This window comes from Hakea prostrata, chromosome 11 (assembly GCF_041222555.1).
Source record: "Hakea prostrata isolate BN-2017 chromosome 11, UWA_Hpros_2, whole genome shotgun sequence".
In the NCBI taxonomy this organism is placed as follows: Eukaryota; Viridiplantae; Streptophyta; class Magnoliopsida; order Proteales; family Proteaceae; genus Hakea; species Hakea prostrata.
The window spans coordinates 15,674,077-15,684,921 of NC_142610.1; the positions used below are offsets into that span (position 1 = coordinate 15,674,077).

A 10,845-nucleotide genomic window follows, 5' to 3' on the forward strand; every position below is an offset into this window, starting at 1 on the left:
AAAAAACTTCTGTTTTATTTGTTTGCAAGGTTTGATGGTGTGGAAATACTCCCACAGCTATAGAAAAGTGTTCTCTGAAACAAAAATTGAAAATTTTGGCTATTTCTAGAAACAGTTCTCAAATTTGTGTTTCTGAAACAAATGGAAGTCACATCCGTGAAACACAATCAGATGAGGGTATAAATGTAAATTGCAATCGAGACATGACATCACATGAGTTTCCGCTCGCGTTATTCACTTATTCCACAACAGCGCCCAGGCCCTAACCAGCCTGAAAAGCTCGAGAGAAGAGGCCAGTGACCACCGACCATCTCTCTACTTTCGCCGCGCGGAGGGGGAAGTTTCGTCGGAATCCTCTGCAAATCCGATCATCATCTTCCAGATAAGGTACTTTTCTTCTTTTATGTCTATCATGTACTTTTAATTTCGTTTCACTCAAGAACCCTAATCTTTCAACGTTGTGTTAGTCGTTGTTACTTTTCTGTTTTTAGATGATTTGATCTTATTTCACTACTTCTTAGATGTATTCCGATTTTCGTTTGGTAGCATATAGTTCCGTTTCTCCGTTGCCGCAGTTACCGCTAGAATAAATTACCTAGGGATTATCCAAACATAGTGTGGTATCTTGAAGTCCTACAGCTGTATCAATGCATAATTTGGTTCTTGAGTTGGTGTTTTTTGCTTAATCCTATTTGGGATGAAATACATCAAAAGTTTCAATTTTTATTTAGGGAAGAGCAAACGGCACTTCTACAAGAGGTTTGCTGTGCATGCAGGGTCCTTTTCATTGATTTGAGGTCCATCAAAATCGAAAACCCATTGTTGCTTTCGTTTAGGAGATGAAACATTATCAGAAGGCATTGATGATATTATTTTTTCCTTTATATTTATAGTTTTATTTTTCATATCATCATGTTGTGAATTGTAAATCAATGACTCAAGTCTTTAACAGCTGTTTCTCCCCGTTATATTCGTAAATCTGTTTTATATGTGATTATATTGCAATTTGTTGCCTATTAGACTCTTACTAGTAAATATTAATATATTAAAAACATAATAAAGCACTTAAGCCGGAGTTAACACTTTCGAATGCCTAGCGCTTTGACAACTATAAGTTATCACTCACACATCCCTAATACAACAACAACAACAACAACAACAACAACAACAACAACAATAAGCCTTGTCCCAACTAATGGGGTCAGCTACATGGATTCTTGCCTTTCAATAAGTTATGTTTGAGGCCATGCTAGATAGAAGGCCTAAGCTATGCATATCCTTTCTCACCCACACATCCCTAATAAATGATGTAAAAGACCCTTTTTACCAAATGCTGAAGAAGGTAGCATACAGTTACGCCAATCATGGAGTTTGATAAGGAAAAATAATACTGCATACTATTGTGTAAAACTTATAAACTAGTTTGATTTAATTATGTCATAGTTCATAGTAGGCTAACAGTAAGGCTGCTTTTATTTGCGCCAACGCTCTGCAGGAGAGTTTTTAAGGTGGATTTTTTTTTCTAGGTTCTATTCTGTTCCCGTGGTCCATGGTATTACATTGACAGTAAAAAGAAGTGTTCCTTCAACATAAAAAGAAAAGAAAAGGCATTGGAAGGTACTTATAGAATCACTTCTTATCAATACAATCAATAATTCTGAAAATGCCATTATCATCACAATACAACCTTGTTAGTAGCAAAAGTCTTATTATCATTTCTGCTAATACAGCCAAACTAATCTTGAAAATGCATTATATTATAACATAAATAATTTGGAGTTTTCTACCTTTTTGTTGAGATGAGAATATTTATAATGTGGATACTTTAAAAATTTTCCACATTAAAAATATTAAATTACTTTAAAAAGTTTCCATTTCGATATATCACTTACCACTTGCCACCATATTTAATATACCATTATGACTTCTGGCATTTTCCTTTTGCAGTTCATCATTAAACACCTGTGAACTAACAATTTGTTAACATGTCAGTTTTTTCCCGTATCAAATGGTTATGAAAATGTTATCTCTAAACTATGCCATTAGTCTTCTACCTATCGTGTTTCATCCATGCTATGTAAACAATAATGTATGTCATGATGATTGTGCACCCAGAAAAAAGCACTTATGCAGTCTTTGCTAATTAGACAGTAAGCATGTCCTTTGTGCTTAGTATCACTACCATGTGGACATGTGTTGACTTCTAGTCATATATGAGTTATATAGTGAACAATGAAGATCAATACAATTAACTATTAACCTTGCCATTTGATTGTAGTATACTCATGCTGAAGTATAAACATGAGGAAAACTCTTTACTCGTGATGGTAGTTGAGATGGTCCACTTAATTCAGCATGTACAATATCTAGGGAATTTTTATCTATAAAATGGTGAAGATGTTGTTTCCTTGTGGAAGAGAAAGACATGCACGTAAGAATGGGTTCCACATAGCCTGAAGGAGCACTTCTTCCAAATCATATTTCAGAGTTTTTTATTTTTCTTTTTTGTGGAGAAATTTCCTCTTTGCCCATAGTTATTTGTGGTGGTCAATTGAGCTCTGAGTGTGGTTCCATCTTAGATGTTGGTAGTCTTTAGGTTGGGCTGATGCTTTATGCTTGAGAATCAGTTCAGTTACAGCCAACTGGAGCTTCATTGTGAAATGGATGGAGTGGAGAGGTGCATACAGATTCCTTTGAAGTTTAAGGGAAACTTTTACGGGATAGTCACAAGATAGGATAGCCCCCCCCCCTCCCTTTTTTTCTGTCTTCTTTGACTTTCAGCAAAGTAACAAAGTGGTTGCGGGAACGGATTGAGACGCTTTGGTTACCGGTGAACACTTCCAAGTTTAGCAGTTTGTTGCCCTGCCTCCTATGATGTATGATGCAGAGTGTTAGCAGTTAAAGGAGTGTTATATAGAGAAGTTGAGTGTAGAGGATGAGGATGAGGATGTTGAAATGAATTAGTGGCAAAACCATGATGGATAAAATTAGGAATGACAATATTAGGGCAGGATTGGTAGTAGCCTCTTTCAAGATAAGCTATGAGAAAGGTGCTTGAGGCAATGTGAACATGTTCAATGGAGGCTGCTGGGTACCCCAATTCAGAGGAGTGAATTAATTTTGATTAAAGGTATTAATAGAGCTAGGGGTGGTCCTAAAATGAACATAGGAGAAGTGAGGAGGAAAATCATGCATAATTTTGGTCTCAGTTCTGGTAATCACATAAACTATAGCTGATTGCAGGGCAAGGATTCATTTTAGACTCAACCCTGGGAGAAAAGAAGTAAGAATATGTAACAATAGAAACAAAGCAATTGGTTCTGAGAAAATGCTTACTTCAAAACCATTTGGGATCATGATCCTAGGTAGGGGAGAGCCTAAACTCTTGATTTGAACATTGACAGTTTTTGAGAGCCAGTGTCCTGGAAAGGATTGTGAGATTTCTCTTACTGTGAAATTATCCAAATAATAAATCTTCTCTTTCCCGGTAATGTCTCATATACCTTTATTTGGTAAGAGCTGCAGTATCTTTCTGGGTAAACATCTGTCTTGAAGATAGTGAAATGTTGTGGCCCTTAATTACTAGAATACTGTTGACTTGAAAGTGGTGGAAATTCATATCTCACGTATTAGATTCTTTAGTTCAGGAAGAAGTGTTTTACCCTTGTATGTGCACCATAATAGTTTTAGTGGTAGGGTCGATTCTTTATGGTAGAGGAAGTTAGGCCTGATACTCCACAGGGTGTCCATAACTTTTGAGTTTCTATGAGTAGGAAATCATTCCTATACGTTTTAGAATTTTCACTAGCTTCATAATCAAGCGTTGGAATGGGTGGTTCAGATGAGTGTCTTTAAGGTATTTCCTTCCTTCATGCGACAAATATCAGCAGCGAGAGGTCTTTGTATGGAAACCATGCCATTTTCCCTTTCGCACCTTACAATCTTGAGTAGTTTTAGCCAGTACCATTTCTTCCCATAGTTGATTTCAATATTCCTTGTACAGGATCTCTCTAGTATGGCCGGGAGAAATCGCATGCCTCGCCATCCCATGGATGATGGTTTCCGAGGTTTCCGTGATGGTCCCAGACCAGTTATAGGCCGGGGTCCAGGGCCCCTGCCTCTTCACCCAGCAGCTCTGGAAGAGGAGCTTGAGATCCAGCATGAAGAGATACGGAGGATTCTTGCGGAGAATAGGCACTTGGCTGATGACCATATTATTCTGCAGAGGGAGCTAGCTGCTGCAAGGGATGAAATCCAAAGGTTGAGTCAGGTCATGCCTAAACTACGGGCCGACAAGGAGGCACAGGCACGAGAGCTGATTGAAAGAGGCCTGAAACTAGAAGCTGAACTTCGGGCTGTTGAGCCTATGAGGATAGAAGTCTTGCAGTTGAGGGGTGAATCTCAGAAATTGAAGGCTTTAAGACAGGACCTCTCTGCGCAGGTTCAGAGTCTTACACAGGACCTGACCCGTTTGCAAGCTGAGAATAAGCAAATAAATGTTATGAGGGCAGACATTGACGGTTTGCGTCAGGAGCTTGTGAGAACAAGGTATGTAGCTGATCAATGATTGGTTTTCCATTCTTCAACCATCTTGGTTTTTTCCTTTTTATTTTCCACTCAAGTTGTCCACGTTGAAGTGTCTTGCACTTCCAAAAACCAGTCTGGCAAAGAAGATGGAACTTCTTGCCTGAGTTTGATACCAATAACTTAATTTGAGTACTGTGGGCTGTCATCAGAACTGCTTTTGAATATGAGAAGAAAGCAAATACTGAGCTGATGGAACAAAAGCAAGGGATGGAGAAGAATCTGATCTCAATGGCTCGTGAAATTGAGAAGTTGCGAGCAGAACACCTGGCAGTGGAGAAGAGAGCACGAGGCCTTGGTAGGTTGACTTTACTTTCTTGTTCTGGAGCTTTTTATTCTATTGAAATTTGTTAGGTGGTAAGCTCTTGGAAATGGAGGTGTTGAAGATTTCTTTTTCCTTTCCTCCATTATAGGTGGTGGGGGCTACGGGTTGTTGAAAGGAAGCCCTGAATTCCGATACCCGACTGGCAGTTTTGGTGATGGACATGGTGGAGCATGGGGATCTTATGATAAGCATGGCTCTGCTCGACGTTGAGCCTTCCCTAGATTTGATGTTCATGTTTATTGGACTTGCAGTGGGATTTAGATATGGTTAGCTTTTTAGATTCCTAGCTGCAGCTAAGCAAATGGAATTTTCTCCTCAAGTGTGAGGCAAGTTTATATATTGTCAGATTTGAGTACTGTCTTTTTCTAGTCTTTCATCTTATTAAACCTGAGTTAGCTGCAGTCTTGTTGTGTCAATATTCTTGATAATTGCATAGAAAAGAAAAATTAAATTATGAGTTTGGGTAGTCAAGTTGTATGAGAGCATGCTAGTGTCATGTTGGAATGCTACAGATTTTCTGAAGTTGCTGTGTACATCTTAGGCTGAAACTTCCGATTGCTGCAAACGATTACCCATTTTGGGATTGCTGATTGACAGCAAATGAATACACTTTAGGTCATGATGTTTTGATCCAAATGCTAGGGATTCTTTTCATGAAAGGAACTTGATCAGCAGATGGGATGGGGCAGACTGGCAGTGGATTTTCTAGATGGGTTAGGCTGGATGATAGTTGTGGCCTTGGTTCATGGGAGAGTGCAGTCAGTAGTTAAATTGAATGTAATGATAATCTGCTTGTCAGAGTATCTAGGTAAGGGTTGAATATGATGGATGCTTGGTAGTCTTTTAAGAAAATAATGATTTGGTATCTATAATTAAGAAATGAAATTCGTAACCTGCTACTACTACATGAAACCATCACGGATTTACCAGATGAGACTAGAATCCCACCTGAAACCATGTTAACCTTGTGATTGGACAATGTAGGTTTTGTTGCCATCTCAATTGAATGTGCCTCTTATGTACATTCATTTGAAAAGTTTTCCTGGGGCATTCAGCTGTGGTGACACTGAGCTATATTAGGATAGAAATACATGTCGTCCAACATGTCTGCTATGCATGGAATTCTTGAGGAAAAGATACAGGAAACACAACACAAAATGTGGTTTTGTCCTAGACATCAAAACCCAGAGGCTTGTAAGCAATGAAACTGATGCACTGCACTTGACGCTTGTTGTCGAATCCGATAATGCGAATGAAAGCTTGTGGGTATTCCTTTTTGGCTTCCTCCAGCTCCCTCAACACCTGCGAGGAGTCTGTGCATCCAAACATGGGCAGCTTCCACATTGTCCAGTATCGCCCATCATAGTACCCAGGAGATCTGTGGTTCTCGCGATACACGAAGCCATGCTGCAAACAATTTAAGTCACACAGGATTGAATCAAAGCAAACCAAACTGTAGCTTGAAAGAAGAGATTAAACTGAGCAAAAGAAGTAAAGAAACCTCCAACTCGAATTCCAAGCAGGGAACCCAGCCCATGCGAAGAAGGTAATCAACTTCCTTGGCCAGTGATTCAGGGGAGAGTGGTGGGAGGTATGAAAGTGTTTCAAACTTCTTCTTTCCTAGTGGAGGCCACACCTGCATTTACAAACTCTTAAAAACTTCCATTCAAGTTTGTAACTTTCAGTGAAGCAAACACCAATTCTGGAAGTTTACCTTCATGCATTGGACTCTACCACCATTGGTGGGAAGAGAAGCAAAGTCATTGTTGAGCTTACGGGTCACAGGGAAGGCTGAACCAGACTTGAGGCCTGTAAATGGAGCTACCATGCTAGCTTGAGCAGGGCTTGCACGGTTGAGTGATACAACTGCTGCAGATGAGATTACTGATGAAGCCATTTCCTTTTCTTCCTGCTTTTGGTCTCTTTGGAGGCTGCAATGGGAACCTTATATATATATATAGGAGAATAAAAAGCTCTCTGGGATCTTGATAGAAGAATGAGGATAGACAATATCCATTCCATGACCACGCAAGGGAAGATAAAACATTGAAACCCTCAATCCCTTATCGTCTGCAACTTTCTCATTGTCTGACACGTTACATCTCATCCTCCCTTTTGCGAAGAGCAGAGAATGAAGATCTGATTGGCCTCCCACGTCAACATCTCTGAAGGATTTAGCCATGTCCGTGCCATTTGAATTATCAATCTTGTCTGCTAGTTACAACTTGGAACTCTCTTAAATGATTTTCTATTGGAGAGTAGGTTCTAATCTTGACAAGCTCTAAAGAATTTCAATATACCATACGGTCAATATCCATATGGGACAACCAACATGATATATCTCAATATGTTTTTCTATCGAATTAAACTAAAATACATTAGATAGTACGATACAATACTTGACATGAGATGATATGTCTGTTAAAATTACATGACCAATATGATATTGAATATCGATACTTTAAACCATGTCTTGGTGTATTGAAATCTATTATATTCTTTTCATCGGCTACTTGATGGAGTCTATCTCCGTTTCTAGCCTAATTCAAGGAAATTAGCACTTTTTGGGATATAAATAGTTAACTACTCTTTAGTCTTTAAATTAGTCCATTGAAAAGCTTTGGAAGTATGTATTCTTGAATAAAAGTATGAATGGCTAAGGGGTCGTATGACAACATTCTTATTTACTGTGTTCTTCACATTTTTGGAACATAAATAACCCAAATCATGCATGTGTGATTCGACTTGTATTTTTATGCCCTCCCCCTCTTTTGTTACGAATGAGTACTTTGACATAGTTATGAGTCAGCGAAAAAATAAGGTTTTTCTTGTAAAGGTGGAGGGGGCATTGTCGTTTTGATATCAAAACAAATCTCCTATTTTAGCCAATACAGGGTTGGTTGAGTGATAAGATTTATACTTTCATTGGATACAACCCTTGTAGAAGACATTTAGAGTATTAAAAAAGAAGAAGCACCTATTCAAAAAAAAAATTTTAAAAAGAAGAAGAAGAAGAAGAAGAAGAAGACCAATGCTCAAAAAACAGTGAAAAACAATAAAAATGTATAGAAACAGGAAAAATTATTTCTTACTTAAAAATCAAGGAAATGAATAGAAAAACGTTGCCATACAACCCTTAAGGAATTATAGTTAATAATTAACGATCCAAGATCACAAATTTACAACCGATAAATTTATTGGCCTAGGTTTGATTTTAATGTCATGGAACCAAAACCGCTAAGAAACTAGACCAATAAGACATTTTGTAGTTGGAATTAAAAATGTGAGTTGATTGTATCAAGGCTGGAACTAAAGATGATAAATTTTTCAATCATGGATTTATGATCTATTGGACTTGGATATAACATGATTTAACTATAGGTTTTGCTTTTTTATAGAATACATTTATCCATATAAATTGCAAAAAAGAAAAGGAGTTAATCGATTTCTTGGATTCAATCACAATCCTGATCATTCATATGGACCAATGCATTTGAGATGTGTATGGGCATTTCTATAGGAGATAGCAAACAAGTAAGGAATTCAATTGACTGATTCAATGGGAAAAGTTCTTCTATCATACATTATCTTCTTCAAAAAATTGGAATCCAAAGAAACTAAGAGAAATAATATTGTTTCTCAAGAAACAAACACAGGCATTGAAAAAAATATTGACATCCAAATTAGGGATCAGGAAAGATAAGGAGAGTGAAAGTTGTAAAGTGACAGAAAAGATTTGAAAAGTAATGGGCCTGCTGTTAACTTTAAGGGAATTGGATTCCATGGGTGGCTTCCATTAAATTATCTTTTCTCTTTTGTTCATTTGAATCTAATTGCTCCTCTAAACTAGTGCATATCGAGGGCTCTGTTAAACATCATCATATCAACTTAAATGATTCTTTTGTATCTTTTTATGCAAAAAGTTTCATTTTCAAATCAATTCTAATATGAATTTCTTTTTTTGGATCTGAGATTCATCCGGTCAGGTTATGCAAAAAGTTTCATTTTCAAATCAATTCTAGTATGAATTTTTTTTTTTGGATCTGAGATTCATCCGGGTCAGGTTACACTCACCTCGACTACATCCTTAGAGGAATTTTTATTTAATTAATATAAATGAGACTTTGTCTCTAATCCAGGGGATTTGAACTCTAATCTCTTACATAAAAGAGTAGGTCTTTTGCCAACTGAGCCACCCCTCGATGTTCACTTTTTATTTTCTCTTTTTGCATTTCTATGTTCATTATTTATCCTATGGCCATTAGAGGCTTCCCTTAATTCTTTAGATCATTCAATTTTAATCAAGTTGCTTCTCTAAAGTAATGCATCTCAAAGTTACTGTTGACATAATTGAGCCATCGCACATTTGACTTCTCATTACTTCTCATGTATCTTAATAACTTTCGAAGCAACCCTTTTTTTTTGATGACCTAGATTTTATGCAAACAATGAACCATAACTCAAAGCTACATGGGGTTGCCTCAGCTACAGAGTGGAGTTTTGCTATATTGTCGTATAGTCAGATGACAAGGCTCTTCTAGCTAGAGAATCAACCATAGAGTATTTGTGGGTGCTTCCTCTTGTTTTATAAAGCCAGTATTGAAAAATATCATTAGCACTCTCTTATTCAGGTTTATTTGTAAAAAGCAAAACATGTTATTGTTGTTGTGCTTTCTTCTTTCTTGGAAGACGGTTCCAAGTTGGGAAAAAGAAAAAAAGGAAAAAAAAGAAGATGGCTCCTTATATTCATTTTGCACCCATTGTAGGTATAAAGTTTGCACTAATTTTTTTCTTCTTTTTTTGGTAAGAGTTTGCATTAAATTATGCCTTAAGGAAAGTAAGGCAATGACTTGTCTGAGAGTGAACATTATGTATCTAACCACTGGGGGTGGTGGTCTAGTGGTTCTAAGCTCACTCCCAAGTGGTTTGGTAAACCTCATTCGACAGATGTGTGTTCTTTGGCCTAGGCATGAGTGCTACTTGTTCTGTGTATTATACTAGTGGGGCTCCGCTGACAGGGCCAATGCTTGAATAGGTCGCACTTGATAAAAAGTCCGAACATTGCGTAGCGGGGGACGCTGATAAAAAGTCCGAACATTGCGTAGCGGGGGGCGCTAAGTCACCGCTACTGCTGACTCCATCCCCTCTTTTGATTACCAAAAAAAAAAAAAAAACAAGACACACCCGAGAGAGAAAGGGAAATACACAATGTATCTCAAGTACCTCTGACAGGAACTTAAACTAAACAAAAAAACCTAAACCCTAAACCCTAAACTTATACTAACAATTTTATCTATTTTTATTATCAAAATATACTCTTCATTTCAGAGTTTTAAGGATAACATGGAGCACTGCATGGAGCACTGCATGGAGCACCGCATAACATGCAGAGATCTACAGGTTAAACAAAGTCACTTGTTGACAGTAGAATATTCTTAAAGTCACTGTTGGCAGTAGAATATTCTTGATTATATATATAGTTCTATAAATGCGTAAGTAGTTTTTAAGTTGCAAAAGAAATTTCCAGGACACTCATGCGTTAGCCTTAAAATTAATGTTAGCTAAGAGTTACCAATTTATGAGAAATTAATAACATTCATTGTTATTAAAGTGTTGATGTAAATAAGCTAAAGTTTTCAATCGAGATAAAAATATTTTTAATATATATATTTTTTTTTATATTTGACTCATTTTTGTCTTTTTTATTTTTATTTTTGACAATCACTATTCTCCTTTCGTTTTCACATCTTTTACATGATTTCTATTTTCTCAAAACTATCTTTTTTTAATACCTTTTACATCTTCTTCAATTAAAACGTTTAGGTATTCTTAGGAATGTATAATAAAATCTAACTAAGACTTAATGGTATTAGTAGTAAGGGGTTTTGTCTATATGTCGAATAATCCAAACGATAACATTAATTGCAGGGGATAAC

The 10,845-nt window shown here is 37.0% G+C and overlaps 2 protein-coding genes across 3 annotated transcripts; one reads left to right on the top strand and one right to left on the bottom strand.

Annotated features, from left to right (window-relative positions):
- The first annotated feature begins 227 nt into the window (after window positions 1-227).
- On the top strand, window positions 228-6,044 carry LOC149000382 (protein FLX-like 3). 2 transcript variants are annotated; one of them, XM_089139697.1, is made up of 5 exons: window positions 228-387; window positions 1,527-1,617; window positions 4,004-4,548; window positions 4,737-4,882; window positions 4,998-6,044. In XM_089139697.1, exons 3-5 carry the CDS (start codon window positions 4,016-4,018, stop codon window positions 5,117-5,119), a joined length of 801 nt encoding a protein of 266 aa, XP_088995823.1. In that variant the 5' UTR covers window positions 228-387; window positions 1,527-1,617; window positions 4,004-4,015; the 3' UTR covers window positions 5,120-6,044. The 2 variants fall into 2 exon arrangements, with proteins under 2 accessions (XP_088995823.1, XP_088995822.1); XM_089139696.1 differs by lacking the exon at window positions 1,527-1,617.
- On the bottom strand, window positions 6,004-6,874 carry LOC149000383 (ribulose bisphosphate carboxylase small subunit, chloroplastic-like). The gene is made up of 3 exons (XM_089139699.1): window positions 6,624-6,874; window positions 6,411-6,545; window positions 6,004-6,316 (listed from the first exon to the last, which is right to left on the bottom strand). Exons 1-3 carry the CDS (start codon window positions 6,804-6,806, stop codon window positions 6,080-6,082), a joined length of 555 nt encoding a protein of 184 aa, XP_088995825.1. The 5' UTR covers window positions 6,807-6,874; the 3' UTR covers window positions 6,004-6,079.
- Window positions 6,875-10,845: the final 3,971 nt, after the last annotated feature.

Bases quoted from the DNA above. Each gene is read 5' to 3' on its own strand.
- LOC149000383 (XM_089139699.1), bottom strand. From the start codon at position 6,806: ATGGCTTCATCAGTAATCTCATCTGCAGCAGTTGTATCACTCAACCGT. The intron at 6,546-6,623 runs GTAAACTTCCAG...TTGTAAATGCAG, and splicing joins GTAGAGTCCAATGCATGAAG to GTGTGGCCTCCACTAGGAAA. The intron at 6,317-6,410 runs GTTTCTTTACTT...AATTGTTTGCAG, and splicing joins GCTTGGAATTCGAGTTGGAG to CATGGCTTCGTGTATCGCGA.
- LOC149000382 (XM_089139697.1), top strand. From the start codon at position 4,016: ATGGCCGGGAGAAATCGCATGCCTCGCCATCCCATGGATGATGGTTTC. The intron at 4,549-4,736 runs GTATGTAGCTGA...GGCTGTCATCAG, and splicing joins CAGGAGCTTGTGAGAACAAG to AACTGCTTTTGAATATGAGA. The intron at 4,883-4,997 runs GTAGGTTGACTT...CCTCCATTATAG, and splicing joins GAAGAGAGCACGAGGCCTTG to GTGGTGGGGGCTACGGGTTG.